At 42.1% G+C, this 16,510-nt stretch overlaps 1 protein-coding gene across 27 annotated transcripts in view; it reads left to right on the top strand.

The window, feature by feature from the left end:
• Positions 1-16,510, top strand: part of LOC106587097 (CUGBP Elav-like family member 1) — a 62,037-nt gene that overhangs the window by 11,857 nt on the left and 33,670 nt on the right. For 26 of the 27 annotated variants that reach the window (XM_045708077.2, XM_082969385.1, XM_014175082.3 and 23 more), the window contains exon 3: positions 15,626-15,748. The exons of the other annotated variant lie outside the window; for it this stretch is intronic. In XM_045708077.2, the coding sequence (XP_045564033.2) occupies positions 15,645-15,748 (104 nt within the window). In that variant the 5' untranslated portion in view covers positions 15,626-15,644. The remainder of the gene's footprint in view (positions 1-15,625; positions 15,749-16,510) is intronic. 27 annotated transcript variants of the gene reach the window in all.

The following is a 16,510-nucleotide window of genomic DNA, read 5'->3' as shown; positions in this document are numbered from 1 at the left end:
TCAGGTTGTCTATTGTCTAAATAATCAATAATATTTCAACCGGACAATAGCGTTTTCAATAGAAAGGAAAAACAACGAATGGCACGGTCATGCGCCCAATTCAGCTCTACATACTTCCTCTGTTCACTGGCCAAAAGGTATTTTTACTCGTCGTTTTTCAAAATACAAGCCTGAAAGCATGTCTAACGACTGTTGACATCTAGTGGAAGCCATAGGAACTGCAATCTGGGCCCTAACCCATAACATAGTCAATAGGCATTCAATGGAAAACAACTCATATCAAAAAAATCCCACTTCCTGGATGCATTTTCCTCGGGTTTTCGCCTGCCATATCAGTTCTGTTATACTCACAGACATTATTTTAACAGTTTTAGAAACTTCAGAGTGATTTCTATCCAATACTACCATGCATATGCATATCCTAGCTTCTGGGCATGACTAACAGGCAGTTTACTTTGGGCACGTTTGTCATCCAAACTTCAAAATACTGCCCCCTTCCCAAGAGAGGTTAAACACTGTTTCCCATGCTTGTTCAATGAACCATAAACAATTAATGAACATACACCTGTGGAACGGTCGTTAAGACACTAACAGCTTACAGACGGTAGGCAATTAACGTCACAGTTATGAAAACTTAGGACACTAAAGAGGCCTTTCTACTGACTCTGAAAAACACCAAAAGGGTCCCTGCTCATCTGCGTGAACGTGCCTTGGGCATGCTGCAAGGAGGCATGAGGACTCCAGATGTGGCCAGGGCAATACATTGCAATGTCCGTACTGTGAGACGCCCAAAACAGCGCTACAGGGAGACAGGACGGACAGCTGATCGTCCTCGCAGTGGCAGACCACAGGATCGGCACATCCGAATATCACACCTGCGGGATAGGTACAGGATGGCAACAACAACTGCCCGAGTTACACCAGGAACTCACAGTCCCTCCATCAGTGCTCAGACTGTCTGCAATAGGCTGAGAGGGCTGGACTGAGGGCTTGTAGGCCTGTTGTAAGGCAGGTCCTCACCAGACATCACCGGCAACAACGTCGCATATGGGCACAAACCCACCGTCACTAGACCAGACAGGACTGGCAAAAAGTACTCTTCACTGACGAGTTGCGGTTTTGTCTCACCAGGGGTGATGGTCGGATTCGCGTTTATCGTCGAAGGAATGAGCGTTACACCGAGGTCTGTACTTTGGAGCGGGATTGATTTGAAGGTGGAGGGTCTGTCATGGTCTGCGGCGGTGTGTCACAGCATCATCGGACTGAGCTTGTCATTGCAGGCAATCTCAATGCTGTCCGTTACAGGGAAGACATCCTCCTCCCTCATGTGGTACCTTTCCTGCAGGCTCATCCTGACATGACCCTCCAGCATGACAATGCCACCAGCCATTCTGCTCGTTCTGTGCGTGATTTCCTGCAAGACAGGAATGTCAGTGTTCTGCCATGGCGACGAGCCCGGTCTCAATCCCATTGAGCACGTCTGGGACCTGTTGGATCGGAGGGTGAGGGTGAGGGCCATTCCCCCCAGAAATGTCCGGGAACTTGCAGGTGCCTTGGTGGAAGAGTGGGGTAACATCTCAGAGCAAGAACTGGCAAATCTGGTGCAGTCCATGAGGAGGAGATGCACTGCAGTACTTAATGCAACTGGTGGCCACACCAGATACTGACTGTTACTTTTGATTGTGACCCCGCCCCCCCCCCCCCCCCTTGTTCAGGGACACATTATTCAATTTCTGTTAGTCACATGTCTGTGGAACTTGTTCAGTTTGTCTCAGTTGTTGAATCTTGTGTTAATACAAATATTTACATGTTAAGTTTGCTGAAAATAAACGCAGTTGACAGTGAGGACGTTTTTTTATTTATTTACAGTGTCATATAGAGACAAACATAAACCTTTTACCTTATAAGTAGACATAATTGCAGATGACTCAATCCTTCCAATAGGAATAATAATAAAAAAAAACAATTTAGTTACTAATTTAACTTGAATTAAATTAGTTGTCTCTTCACATGGGATGATTTCACTGAACAACAAAAGGGAATATTGAACGATCCCCAATGATCCATCACATCTCCCAAAAATGTTTTCAATGTGCATCTGTAAAATGATAGTCTAGAAACTAAAGCTTTGGTTGTCTTTCTCTGTCTTTCATGTCTTCTCCCTGGACCTCCTCAATGTCCACCTCTTGAACATCAGACTGTGAGGCCTCATCTTCACTGTCACTTTCCAACCCTGTTGAGGATGGCTTGTTGTCAGGCTCAAAAATCCTCAAATTTGCCCGGATGGCCACCAATTTTTCAACCCTTGTATTGGTCAGCCTGTTGCGTGCTTTGACGTGTTCCCTAACAAGGACCAGTTGCGCTCTGAGGCGGCTGATGTTGGTGGGATTTGGAGGATGATGGAGGCAACAGAGGAAAGCGCCTCAGATCCATAAAGTCCCTTCCACCAGGTGGCTGAGGAGATATGTTGGCACGACTGCCATATTGCATCTCCATCCCAAAGCCCTTGCTTGGGAGTGTACTTCGCCAGACTGCCAAGAACCTTGCCCTCATCCAGGCCAAGGTGACGAGACACATTAGTGATGACACCATAGGCCTTGTTGATCTCTGTACCAGACAGGATGCTCTTGCCAGCATACTTGGAATCCAACATGTACGCTGCGGCTTGTATGGGCTTCAGGCAGAAGTCTTCACGCTTTTTGACGTATTTCAGAACTACAGTTTCCTCTGCTTGGAGCAACAGTGAAGTGTGCAGAGCAGTATGGATTTCTTATCTGACATCTGCATGCAGAGTCTGAACATCAGACAGGATGGCATTGTCTCCCTCAATCCGTGCAAAGATCAACAGCTATAGGTCTCAGGAGTTTCAGGCTGCTTACCACTCTCTCCCGAAATACATCATCCAGGAGGATCCTCTTGATGGGGTTGTCCATATCAGCAGACTGTGATATGGTCATTTCTTGGAGAGACTCCTTTCCCTCCAGGAGACTGTCAAACATGATGACCACACCACCCCAACGTTGCTGGGCAGCTTCAATGTGGTGCTCTTATTCTTCTCACTTTGCTTGGTGAGAGAGATTGCTGCTTTAACTTGATGACCCTTCACAAACCTAACCGTTTCCTTGGCTCTCTTGTGGAGTGTATCCATTGTTTTCAGTGCCATGATGTCCTTGAGGAGCAGATTCAATGCATGAGCAGCACAGCCAATGGGTGTGATGTGAGGGTAGGACTCCTCCACCTTAGACCAATCAGCCTTCATGTTCGCAGCATTGTCTGTCACCAGTGCAAATACCTTCTGTGGTCCAAGGTCATTGATAACTGCCTTCAGCTCATCTGCAATGTAGAGACCGGTGTGTCTGTGCTCTTGTAGAGTATTGGTTGAGGGGTGGAGATGTAGTTAATTATTCCTTGCCCACGAACATTCAACCACCCATCAGAGATGATTGCAATACAGTCTGCTTTCTCTAATTTACTTGACCTTCACTTGAACTCTGTTGAACTCTGCATCCAGCAAATGAGTAGATAAAGCATGTCTGGTTGGAGGGGTGTATGCTGGGCATAGAACATTCAGAAATCTCTTCCGATAGACATTGCCTGTGAGGATCAGAGGTGAACCAGTTGCATACATAGTTTGAGCAAGATATTCATCAGCATTTCTCCCACTACATTCCTCCATTAAGGCAAAAAGACTTCTGGTTCCAGGAGGACCATGAGCTGTTGCTTTCGATAAGGTGTCAGGTTCATCATTTTCATCTCGAATAGAAGTAGAGGGACTTTTGTCAGAGGTTCCTTGTTGTGAGCACTGAGGGAACTTTATGCACTTGGCCAGATGGTTCTGCATCTTTGTTGCATTCTTCACATATGATTTGGCACAGTATTTGCAAATGTACACAGCTTTTCCTTCTACGTTAGCTGCAGTGAAATGTCTCCACACATCAGATAGTGCCCGTGGCATTTTCCTGTAAAGATTAGAAAAAAATGTGCACTCAGTTAGCAGGCTCAAGCAAGCTAAAACACACATGGTAGCAAAAACGAACTAGCATTTTTTTCCAGTTAACAAAACAAAAAATCATGTATGTCATATAAAATATATTCACCCCACTCAGTATTGTAATCAAAACTTACCAGAAAACATGTAGTCCTTGGCTCAGACAGTGTAGTAGTGTGGGCTCAATAGCATCTCATTAGTGTTCAAGATCTTGAGAATCAGCTGTACGTGTGATGGAAGAGTGCACTGCACATGTCATGGAAGAATGCACTGTGTATGCAGAGGGTTGCAATTCCATTGAATTGGGGATATGCCACTAGACCTGGAATTGCCTTGTGTATCCCACAACAAAGGTTCACTGTTATAAGCCACCTTTTTTTTATGAATTTAAGCATAATTCCTGGGCTTAACTTCCCATGGAACATTTCCAGAAGAATGTTGACCCTTTGCAACCCTAGTTGTAACCCTGCAAGACTGCCAACCTCCTTAGCAACTGTTTTATTAGTAGTGTCTATTCATGGCAACTCCCAAGTTCCTTGTTCGCTCGTCTGAATTTTCTGGACCCGTCCCCTAGTATCACCACCTGTCTCTTTGGTATCCAGCTATACTGCTCCCAGTAGAGCAGAAGATTACATTTTTTTGATGGCAAAGAGAAATATATTACCCTCCATAATAGCCGTTTCCGTCTGGTTGCTGCCATTGCAGCCAAGGAGGGAGCGGTCTGCCATTAGTAGTAAATATCTGCCTTTTTTTGTCTTCTTTCAATGTAAGTATTTAGCAGGTGGAGAGCTACAAGACAAATTAGGATTTAACAGAACTAAATGCATTTATTTCTGAACTGCCTCTAGCCACCGGCCTTTCCCATTTTAGTGTCTTGGTGGGTATGGTTTTACACTAGTGATCCAAAAGGTTGATCACCAGTGTAAAACCAACAATGCAACAATCTTGTTTACAGATCAAAACCAATTCACCTCATGAAAATATCTATCCTGATTCTTACCTATTTTATCTGACCATAGTGAGGGGGGGGGGAAAAGGGCGGTTGCTTCGCAAGGTATCTCTACCTGAAAGTGCAAAAACCAAATAAAATGTTATTTGTCACGTGCCGAATACAACAGGTGTAGACCTTAACCAACAATGCATTTTTAAGAAAAATAAGAGTTAAGAAAATATTTACTAAGTAAAGTATAATAATAAAAAAATGACAAACGATAAAATAACAATAACGAGGCTATATACAGGGGATACCAGTACCGATCTACGTGATTGATAGTTGGTATTCAGCAGTCATATAAGTATGCCGGGGCGGCAGATAGCCTAGTGGTTAGAGCGTTGGGCAAGTAACCGGAAGTTTGCAAAATCAAATCCCCGAGCTGACAAGGTAAAAATCTGTTCTGCCCCTGAACAAGGCAGTTAACTGACTGTTGCTAAGCCGTCATTGTAAATAAGAATTTGACTTGCCTAGTTAAATAAAGGTTAAAAAAAATGCCTTATTTATGTTTTATAACTACTAAAATAGGGATTTTGTCAGAAGGTATAAGCCTTAGCTCTATAGAGAAAAGATTATGACTTGGAATGAAATAATAAAGACCTCAAATAGAACACATTTATGATGAACAAAAATATAAACCCAACATGTAAAGTATTGGTCCCATGTTTCACGAGCTGAAATAAAAGATCCCATAAATTATCCATACGCATAAAAAGATGAATTCTCTCAATTTGTGCACAAATTTGTTTACTTCCTTGTTAACGAGCATTTCTCCTTTGCCAAGATAATCCATCCACCTGACAGGTGTGGCATATCAAGAAGCTGACTAAACAGCCTGATCATTACACAGGTGCACCTTGTGCTGGGGACAGTAAAAGGCCACTCTAAAATGTGCAGTTTTGTCACAACACAATGCCACTGATGTCTCAAGTTTTGAAGAAGTCTCCCAAGTTGGTGGGCCTATGCCCTCCCTGGCCCACTCATTGCTGCACCCCGCCCAGTCATGTGAAATCCATAGATTATGGCCTAATGCATTTATTTCAATTGACTGATTTCCTTATGCGAACTGTACCTCAGTAAAATCATAGAAATTCTTGCATGTTTCCTTTATATTTTTGTTCACTATAGTATATACACAACTGAAATATTTTAAAGTAATATGAATAAATGATGGTTAAGTGATAAGCAGTAATGGGCAGTCACTACCATCATGGGACTTTTATTAATTGTTTTGGTGCATTTAATGTTCCTCAAAAATCAGCGAAACTGAAATTAAAAACCCTGATATTTAAAAAAAAAAAAATCAACTGCTTTTTGAAATCAGTTCAGTTTATCGCTCAGCACTATTGGACAAATACCATGCTTGCTAACGTATACATGTAAACCAGGGGTTGTGAACTGGCGGCCCGCAGGCCACATTTAAAAATGTTATTATCGTTTTTGGAAATTAGACTGTAAAGTCACTAGGAATTCACCTCAAAATGATTTTAATTTAGGAAATCTATTCCCAAGTATTTCCGCTCATAAATAGAGACGCGATTGTGTACCAATGTATTCAAGGTTTGAAATTATTGTTTTTGTCAAATAGAATATCTGTTTGTGCTTGCGTCAATTTGCAGAGTACAAATGATTTATAATTATGTTCCGGCCCCCCGACCATCTGCTTTAAACCCTCTGTGCCTTGTGCTTTGTACATTAACAACAATCAAGCCAGACAGCAGAGATATTACAGTTTAGATAGGACTCATTGCATGGCTATACTGAGAACGGATCAATAATTCATAGCCCAGGATTGGTGCATTGCTTGGTTCAGAAAATGAATTAGCCATGTGAAAGGATAAGGCATTCTCAACAATTGTGTGTTGCTGGGATGGAACAGTTTTGACAACAACAAAGTGAACACATGCTTGTCTGAGATTAGAGGCCTATGATTTTCTCTTATCTCTTATCTAACGTCGTTTTCACTTGAGTCATGGACAATCTGCACAATTTATAGGTGAGTAGTATCAAGGACTCTCTCTTTCTTATTGGTGTTTATTAAAAAAAACTGTCGTAGGAAACACTGTCAAGCTGGCAACCAAGGTCAGCTTGCAGAAGCCCAGCCCGCCACAAGGAGTCGATAGAGTGCGATGGGACAAGGAAATCCTGGCCGGCCAAACCCTCCCCTAACCCGGACGACGCTGGGCCAATTGTGCGCCGCCTTGTGTCTCCCGGTCACGGCCGGCTGTGATACAGCCTGGGATCATACCCGGGTCTATAGCGACACCTCAAGCACTGCGATGCACTGCCTTAGACCACTGCGCCATTCGGGAGACGATCTCAGTACTTTTGTATACTTTTTAGTCAGTAGTTCTGAAAGTAGCGCCCACAAGCCAAAAACGGTTCCCAAAAATAGTCCCCGACTATGTGCACCACGTCATTGCTCTCTCTCGCTCTCTACTGTGTGTGCATCTTGCTAGCTGTCACTCAAATGGCAAGGGGCTGAAGGTCATTGGCCATATATCTAATTGCTAGGGGGCAGGCCCACGTGGGAGGAAATGTAGAGAAAATGGCACTGCACGGCTTCCAGATAACAGTTGCTTTCGACCTAGGGATTTCGTGGCTAATTGAGGTATAACAGTAATTCTGCTCGTAGTTTATACATGTATGAACACATTGACACATCAAGACCAAAGTGGGAGGTTTAAAAAAAAAAAATATATATATATATATATATATATATATATATATATATTAGTCGCCAAAGTACCGGAGCAAGTCTTGTTTTTTTTCCACAAAAAATATTTAGCATCTTCAAAGTGGTAGGCATGTTGTGTAAATCAAATGATGTGAACCCCCCCCCCCCCCCAAAAAAACAAACGATAGAGAACTGATATTTAAAAGCTTTGCGGCATTCTAGTACAGTTAAATAGTTGAAACGCATACAGTGGCTTGCGAAAGTATTCACCCCCCTTGGCATTTTTCCTATTTTGTTGCCTTACAACTTGGAAATAAAATATTATTTTTTTGGGGGGGGGGGGATTCATATCATTTAATTTACACAACATGCCTACCACTTTGAAGATGCAAATTATTTGTATTGTGAAACAAACAAGAAATAAGACAGAAAAAAATACCTTGAGCATGCATAACTATTCACCCCCCCCAAATTCAATACTTTGTAGAGCCACCTTTTGCAGCAATTACAGCTGCAAGTCTCTTGGGGTACGTCTCTCTAAGCTTGGAACATCTAGCCACTGGAATTTTTGCCCATTCTTCAAGGCAGAACTGCTCCAGCTCCTTCAAGTTGGATGGGTTCTGCTGGTGTACAGCAATCTTTGTCATACCACAGATTCTCAACCCCTCGAGTGTTGCTTTAGCAGTATGCTTAAGGTCATTGTCCTGCTATAAGGTGTACCTCCTCCCAGTCTCAAATCTCTGGAAGACAAACAGGTTTCCCTCAAGAATTTCCCTGTATTTAGCGCCATCCATCATTCCTTCAATTCTGACCAGTTTCCCAGTCCCTGCCGATGGAAAAACATACCCACAGCATGATGCTGACACCACCATGTTTCACTGTGATGATGATGTTCTCGGGTGATGGGAGTTGTTGGGTTTGTGCCAGACATAGCGTTTTCCTTGATGGCCTAAAAGCTCAATTTTAGTCTCATCTAACCAGAGTACCTTCTTCCATATGTTTGGGGAGTCTCCCACATGCCTTTTGGCGAACACCAAACATGTTTTCTTATTTTTTTCTTTAAGCAATAGCTATTTTCTGTCCACTCTTCATTAAAGCCCAGCTTTGTGGAGTGTACGGCTTGAAGTGGTCTATGAACAGATACTCCAATCTCCGCTGTGGAGCTTTGCAGCTCCTTCAGGGTTTTCTTTGGTCTCTTTGTTGCCTCTCTGATTAATGAGTTTTGGTGGGTGGCCCTCTCTTGGCAGGTTTGTTGTGGTGCCATATTCTTTCAATTTTTTTATAATGGATTTAATGGTGCTCCGTGGGATTTTCAAAGTTTCTGATATGTTTTATAACCCAACCCTGATCTGTACTTCTCCACAACTTTGTCCCTGACCTGTTTGGAGAGCTCCTTGGTCTTCATGGTGCCGCTTGATTGGTGGTGCCCCTTGCTTAGTGGTGTTGCAGACTCTGGGGTCTTTCAGAACAGGGTTGTGTGTGTATATACAGTGGGGGGGGAAAAGTATTTGATCCCCTGCTGATTTCGTACGTTTGCCCACTGACAAAGAAAGGATCAGTCTATAATTTTAATGGTAGGTTTATTTGAATAGTGAGAGGCAGAATAACAACAAAAATATCCAGAAAAAAGCATGTCAGAAATATTATAAATTGATTTACATTTTAATGAGGGAAATATGTATTTGACCCCCTCTCAATCAAAGATTTCTGGCTCCCAGGTGTCTTTTATACAGTTAACCTCTCTGGGCTACCTAGTCAACAGCCAGTGGAATCCCGTGGCGCGATATTCAAATACCTTAGAAATGCTATTACTTCAATTTCTCAAACATATGACTATTTTACACCATTTTAAAGACAAGACTCTCGTTAATCTAACCACACTGTCCGATTTCAAAAAGGCTTTACAACGAAAGCAAAACATTAGATTATGTCAGCAGAGTACCCAGCCAGAAATAATCAGACACCCATTTTTCAAGCTAGCATATAATGTCACAAAAACCAAAACCACAGCTAAATGCAGCACTAACCTTTGATGATCTATATCAGATGACACTCCTAGGACATTATGTTATACAATACATGCATGTTTTGTTCAATCAAGTTCATATTTACATCAAAAAACAGATTTTTACATTAGCATGTGACTAGCATTCCCACCGAACACTGCCGGTGAATTTACTAAATTACTCACGATAAACGTTCACAAAAAGCATAACAATTATTTTAAGAATTATAGATACAGAACTCCTTTATGCAATCGCGGTGTCTGATTCTAAAATAGCTTTTCGGTGAAAGCACATTTTGCAATATTCTGAGTAGATAGTCTGGCCATCACAGGCTAGCTATTTTGACACCCACCAAGTTTGGTACTCACCAAACTCAGATTTACTATAAGAAAAATTGGATTACCTTTGCTGTTCTTTGTCAGAATGCACTCCCAGGACTTCTACTTCTATAACAAATGTTGGTTTGGTTCCAAATAATCCATAGTTATATCCAAAATAGCGGTGTTTTGTTCGTGCGTTCAAGACACTATCCGAAGGGTAACGCGCCCGGCGCGTATCGTGACAAAAAAATTCAAAATATTCCATTACCGTACTTTGAAGCATGTCAAACGCTGTTTAAAATCAGTTTTTATACGATTTTTCTCGTAAAATAGCGATAATATTCCGACCGGGAGTCGTTGTTTTCGTTCAAAGACTGAGGAAGTAAAATGGACTCTTCACGTGCACGCGCGCACCCGTCTCATTGTTCTCAGATCGACCACTTACCAAATGCGCTACTGTTTTTCAGCCATGGACTGCAAAGTCATCATTCAACGTTCTGGCGCCTTCTGAGAGCCAATGGGAGCCTTAGAAAATGTCACGTTACAGCAGACATCCTCTGTTTTGGAAAGAGATGACAAAGAAGGCCAAGAAATGGTCAGAGAGGGCGCTTCCTGTTTGGAATCTTCTCAGGTTTTGGCCTGCCATATGAGTTCTGCTATACTCAGACACCATTCAAACAGTTTTAGAAACTTTAGGGTGTTTTCTATCCAAATCAAACAATTATATGCATATTCTAGTTACTGGGCAGGAGTAGTAACCAGATTAAATCGGGTACGTTTTTTTTATCCGGCCATGCAAATACTGCCCCCTATCCCCAACAGGTTAACGAGCTGAGATTAGGAGCACACTCCTCTTGAGGATACCCTAGGATAGGGGGCGCCACAGCGCATTTTGAAAAAAATTCGTTCCCATTTTCAACGGCCTACTAATCAAACTCAGAAGCTAGGACATGCATATACTTATTATATATGGATAGAAAACACCCTAAAGTTTCTAAAACTGTTTGAATGGTGTCTGTGAGTATAACAGAACTCCTATGGCAGTCAAAACCCCGAGACCGATTGAAACAGGAAGTGGAATTCAGAATTGTGGACTCGACTTCTCATCTTTCCCTATTAATCACACCGTTAACAATGGTTCAGTGAGCACTTCCTATTGCTTCCACTAGATGTCGCCAGTCTTTTCACAGTGGTTTGAGCCTTATACAGTCGAAACTCAGTGAATGAGACGCGTTGGAAATTGGTCACAGGGGATGGGCCATCACCATTATGACGCCGGCGGCCATGTCTACCCCCACCTTTGTAAACGGTTTGAAACACAATGAAATCATCCCCCTCGAATCTTATTGGCTCTCTTGGTGTTACAGGCCCTGAAGATTAATGTTTTACAACGTTTGACATGTTTGAACGAACCTAAATGGGAAAAAAAAAACGTTTTATTTCGAAACGGCTGTGCCCGGCAGAGTATTTGGATACAGCATTCAGACGCGCTAACAACAGAAAGCTAATGGAACATAAATGATGGACTTTTTCGACCGAAAATACATCTGTTGTGGACCTGGGATTCCTGGAAGTGCTTTCTGATGAAGACAACTAAAGGTAGGCGATTATTGACAATCTTATACAAGATGAGATGTGACATGCGATTGTTCCAAGATGGCGCCGAGCTCGGTTTATTAGCTCATTTTCTGTGTATTGCATCTCCTTTTATCGCAAAGTGTGATTACCCATTAAAGTTAATTTAAAATCTGGTATGACAGGTGTTCTCAAGAGATATTCATCTATAAATGTTAGATTGACAATATAAATGTAAAAAATCGTTTTCGAATAGTAATAAATGGAATTATGCGCTGTTTCCCGGGACGCATTTGAGGGGAAAATAGTCAGTCAACGTTACGCGCCGATGTAAAATGCTGTTTTTATGTATAAATATGACCTTTATTGAACACAAGAATGCATGCATTGTATAACATGATGTCCTAGGTGTGTCATCTGATGAAGTTTGTAAAAGGTTAGTGCTGCATTTAGCTGTTTTTTGGTTATTTGTGATGCAAGTGGTTGGTCGGAAAATGGCTATGTTGCTGCTTTTTACGATGGACTCATATAACATAATCTAATGATTTGCTTTTCCTGTAAAACCTTTTTGAAATCGGACGACGTGGGTCGATTCAGGAGAGGTGTATCTATAAAAAAAAACAAAAAGAAACTATTTTTTTTTTTTTAATTATGATTTTTTTTTAATGCTAATTGGCGATATGATTTTTCGCTGGATTTTGATCCCGCTAACGGGATCAGACGCTGAAGAGGTTTTAATTAAAGGGAGTGCTCCTAACCGCAGCTTGTTACCTGTAAAAAAAGACACCTGTCCACAGAAGCAATCAATCAGATTCCAAACTCTCCACCATGGCCAAGACCAAAGAGCTCTCCAAGGATGTCAGGGACAAGATTGTAGACCTACACAAGGCTGGAATGGGCTACAAGACCATCGCCAAGCAGCTTGGTGAGAAGGTGACAACATTTGGTGCGATTATTCGCAAATGGAAGAAACACAAAAGAACTGTCAATATCCCTCGGCCTGGGGCTCCATGCAAGATCTCACCTCGTGGAGTTACAATGATCATGAGAACGGTGAGGAATCAGCCCAGAACTACACGGGAGGATCTTGTCAATGATCTCAAGGCAGCTGGGACCATAGTCACCAATAAAACAATTGGTGACACACTACGCCGTGAAGGACTGAAATCCTGCAGCGTCCGCAAGGTCCCCCTGCTCAAGAATACATATACATGCCGTCTGAAGTTTGCCAATGAACATCTGAATGATTCAGAGGACAACTGGGTGAAAGTGTTGTGGTCAGATGAGACCAAAATGGAGCTCTTTGACATCAACTCAACTCGCCGTGTTTGGAGGAGGAGGAATTCTGGATATGACCCCAAGAACACCATCCCCACCGTCAAACATGGAGGTGGAAACATTATGCTTTGGGGGTGTTTTTCTGCTAAGGGGACAGGACAACTTCACCGCATCAAAGGGACGATGGACGGGGCGATGTGCCGTCAAATCTTGGGTGAGAACCTCCTTCCCTCAGCCAGGGCATTGAAAATGGGTCGTGGATGGGTATTCCAGCATGACAATGACCCAAAACACACAGCCAAGGCAACAAAGGAGTGGCTCAAGAAGAAGCACATTAAGGTCCTGGAGTGGCCTAGCCAGTCTCCAGACCTTAATCCCATAGAAAATCTGTGGAGGGAGCTGAAGGTTCGAGTTGCCAAACGTCAGCCTCGAAACCTTAATGGCTTGGAGAATATCTGCAAAGAGCTGTGGGACAAAATCCCTCCTGATGTGTGCGAACCTGGTGGCCAACTACGAGAAACGTCTGACCTCTGTGATTGCCAACAAGGGTTTTGCCACCAAGTACTAAGTCATGTTTTGCAGAGTGGTCAAATACTTATTTCCCTCATTAAAATGTAAATCATTTTATAACATTTTTGACATGTTTTTCTGGATTTTTTTTGTTATTCTGTCTCTCACTGTTCAAATAAACCTACTATTAAAATTATAGACTGATCATTTCTTTGTAAGTGGGCAAATGTACAAAATCAGCAGGGGATCAAATACTTTTTTCCCCCACTGTATACTGAGATCATGTGACACTTAGATTGCACACAGGTGAACTTTATTTAACTAATTATGTGACTTCTCACAGTAATTGGTTGCACCAGATCTTATTTAGGGGCTTCAAAGCAAAGGGGGTGAATACATATGCACAGACCACTTTTTCTTTTATTTATTTTTTTCACTTCACCAATTTGGACTATTTTGTAGATGTCCATTACATGAAATCCAAATAAAAATCAATTTAAATGACATGTTGTAATGCAACAAAATAGGAAAAATGCCAATACTTTTGCAAGGCACTGTACACACTGACCAAAAAGTTATTTCATCATATGTCAAGCAGTGAAGTTTCAGCTCTGTCGTCACTGTTTGTAACATTTCACGTAAGCCCTGTTTAAAAAAAAAAGCTGCATCGATGTAGCGGTGCTTGTACATAGCATCGAGCATGGTGGCAACACAGTAGAGGCTCAGAGAGAGTGCCACTGAATCGCTTGTTCACTGCCTCTACTAGAGTGCTTTTCCAAGTTAACCCAATTTTTTTTTTTTATTATTATTATTTTTTTTTTTTTTTGAGCAGGCGTTTCAATGCCATGAGTGTTTCACGTCTGCTGCAGACGCAGTTAAACTTATTTCTCAAGTCAGTTGTTCGAATGGAGCTAGGAGTGTTCCGTGTTCTCAAATGCCATTGAAATGGCAGCAGCGGTATGAGAACCAGCACATTCTTGAGCATGCAATACGGCTTTCCTCAGTACGAAATCCTCGTTGACCCACTGTGCTGTCAGACTCAATGCTTATGGGGCTGACATCGCTGGTCCAAATGTCAGTTGTGAAGCTAATAGCAGTGACCCCTATAGCAAGTAGCTCATGGATGTGAGTTTCAACAGTACTGTGTAACTCCGATAGGCCAACATCTGAAAGATAGCGCCTACTTGGTAGTGTGTACCGGTGCTCGACCGGTCGGCGAAAGCCAACATCATCCACGACCGAGAACGGTTGATTGTCAAGGGCGATGAATTCCATTATCTTGGTGTTAATGAATTTCGCCTTTGAGTTGTCTCGCAGAAATGTACTTACTCTTTCAAATGACTGCTCGACTTGTTGACTGCTCGATCCACACAGCAGACATTGTGGGCTAGGTTAGAAATGCTGTGTTGCACGTGTAGCGCTTTATTTTTTTGTGGTGTCATTACTTAATCTACCTACATTTATATAGGTATGCACGTCAGATTTGACATCGGTTTTGCACATCGGTGTTAAACTGGACATCGGGCCAATGCCGAAGTTGTCATTTTTAGCTAATATCGTCCGATTCCGATATGCTTACCAATTTATATTGTGCATCCCTACTTTAAACACTTTTTGGCATGATGGAGTAGCTATGGACATCTGCCTTGTAAACAGTCCTGAATCTTGGAGCCTTTCAACAACACAGCTAGCGAATTGTATAAGTGTATATGTCAGTGTACTTCGTGTCAGAAAGCAGTTTTTCACCTTTACACCCCAGGGTAGTTGTAATCTAACCAAATGCCTTGTTCTTAGATTGAGAACACATTGACCTAGCTTCTCTCATCCCTTGACTTTGTTGTGCAAATAATTCAGAGAAGCACAAAGTAACTCAGACTAGCAATTCATTTTTTAAATGTAGGCCAAGGAGATGTCAGTATTTTTAGGTCCACTCATTTCATATCGTCTTTAACGCAATAAGTCAAATCACTCTACTCTAGTAGCTGTGCATTCTATGTAACGTTCTCTAGGTTGCCTGCCCTTGTTTGCATACAGAAAGAATGTCTATGCACAGTCTAGCCTACATGGAGTGCCTGTAATTCATTTGTTTTAAAATCATTCTTGTGTCCAATTTTGTCATGTACATTTTGATTTCTTTCATATCTTCCACATGCATGTTACACTTTTTCCTCTGTCAAACTCTTTGTCTCAGTCACTGTAAGTCCTTTCCATCCACTGTTTGTTTTTCTTGTGACTCATGAGTATCATGTTTGTCCTGTGCTGTTTGGTGTATTTCTGTAGTGATTGTGAAAGGCACTGGATGGATAGCATCGACGCTGAAGTCTTGTACCTGTCCACGGAGCAGCATGGGCAGCCACAATGTGAGCTTCCCCACACTGCCCTGGAGGTACCCACCATGGGAGGGTAAGAACTCTTTCTCTCCCTTGCTTTTTCCCCTTCAATGGACCCTCTGCCTACACTGGTATGCTTTGGTTTGACATGCCACACAAGGGCTAATTCACAAGGACACTATAGTAGTAGATACTAGTTGGGTCTACAAGTAGTGGTTAAGAATTGCATGGTAGTGTATCAAGATTATAAAGTTGAAAGGCCTCAGGATGTTTCGAGCAGACATTTTAGAAAATTACTCTCGCATCTGCTATTCTATAATGTAGACACTAGTATCGCGCTGTATACTGAAACTTCTGTACCTTTTCAATACTAGAACATGAAAAACAGTTTGGTACTGGAATTTGTATTTCGGTACTTGTGTCAAATGTGTGTCTCGGATCAACTCTATCTGCACAGCCAATGTCCCCCGTATAGTGCGAGGCACACACTGTGCCAGCTCCACTTACTCATTGCTAGCCTGCACTAGGATTCCCGGGCTGTATCATGTTAGCTCCCAACTCATGCCGCACAGAAATTGACACACTTGAATAATGCGACACTGCATGTAGAAATGTTGAAAATGTTAATACTATTTGCCAAACAATGTCCATAAAGGCTAGAACACTTTACAATGCAAGAAGATACCAGTAGCTTTCAGCTTTGCAAGATAGCTTCAGCTGTAAGCTAGCAAGACAAGTTAACATCAATTGATAATATAAATACCACAGAACATGCTGATTTCCATCATAAACTGTTGAAGTGCGGGTTCCTCCCCCTCTTGTTTTGGGGGGTCCG

Source organism: Salmo salar, chromosome 26, assembly GCF_965601325.2.
Source record: "Salmo salar chromosome 26, fSalSal1, whole genome shotgun sequence".
Taxonomy (NCBI): Eukaryota; Metazoa; Chordata; class Actinopteri; order Salmoniformes; family Salmonidae; genus Salmo; species Salmo salar.
The sequence above is the reverse complement of the archived record's forward strand: the minus strand, read 5'-3'. Positions and strand labels throughout refer to the sequence as shown.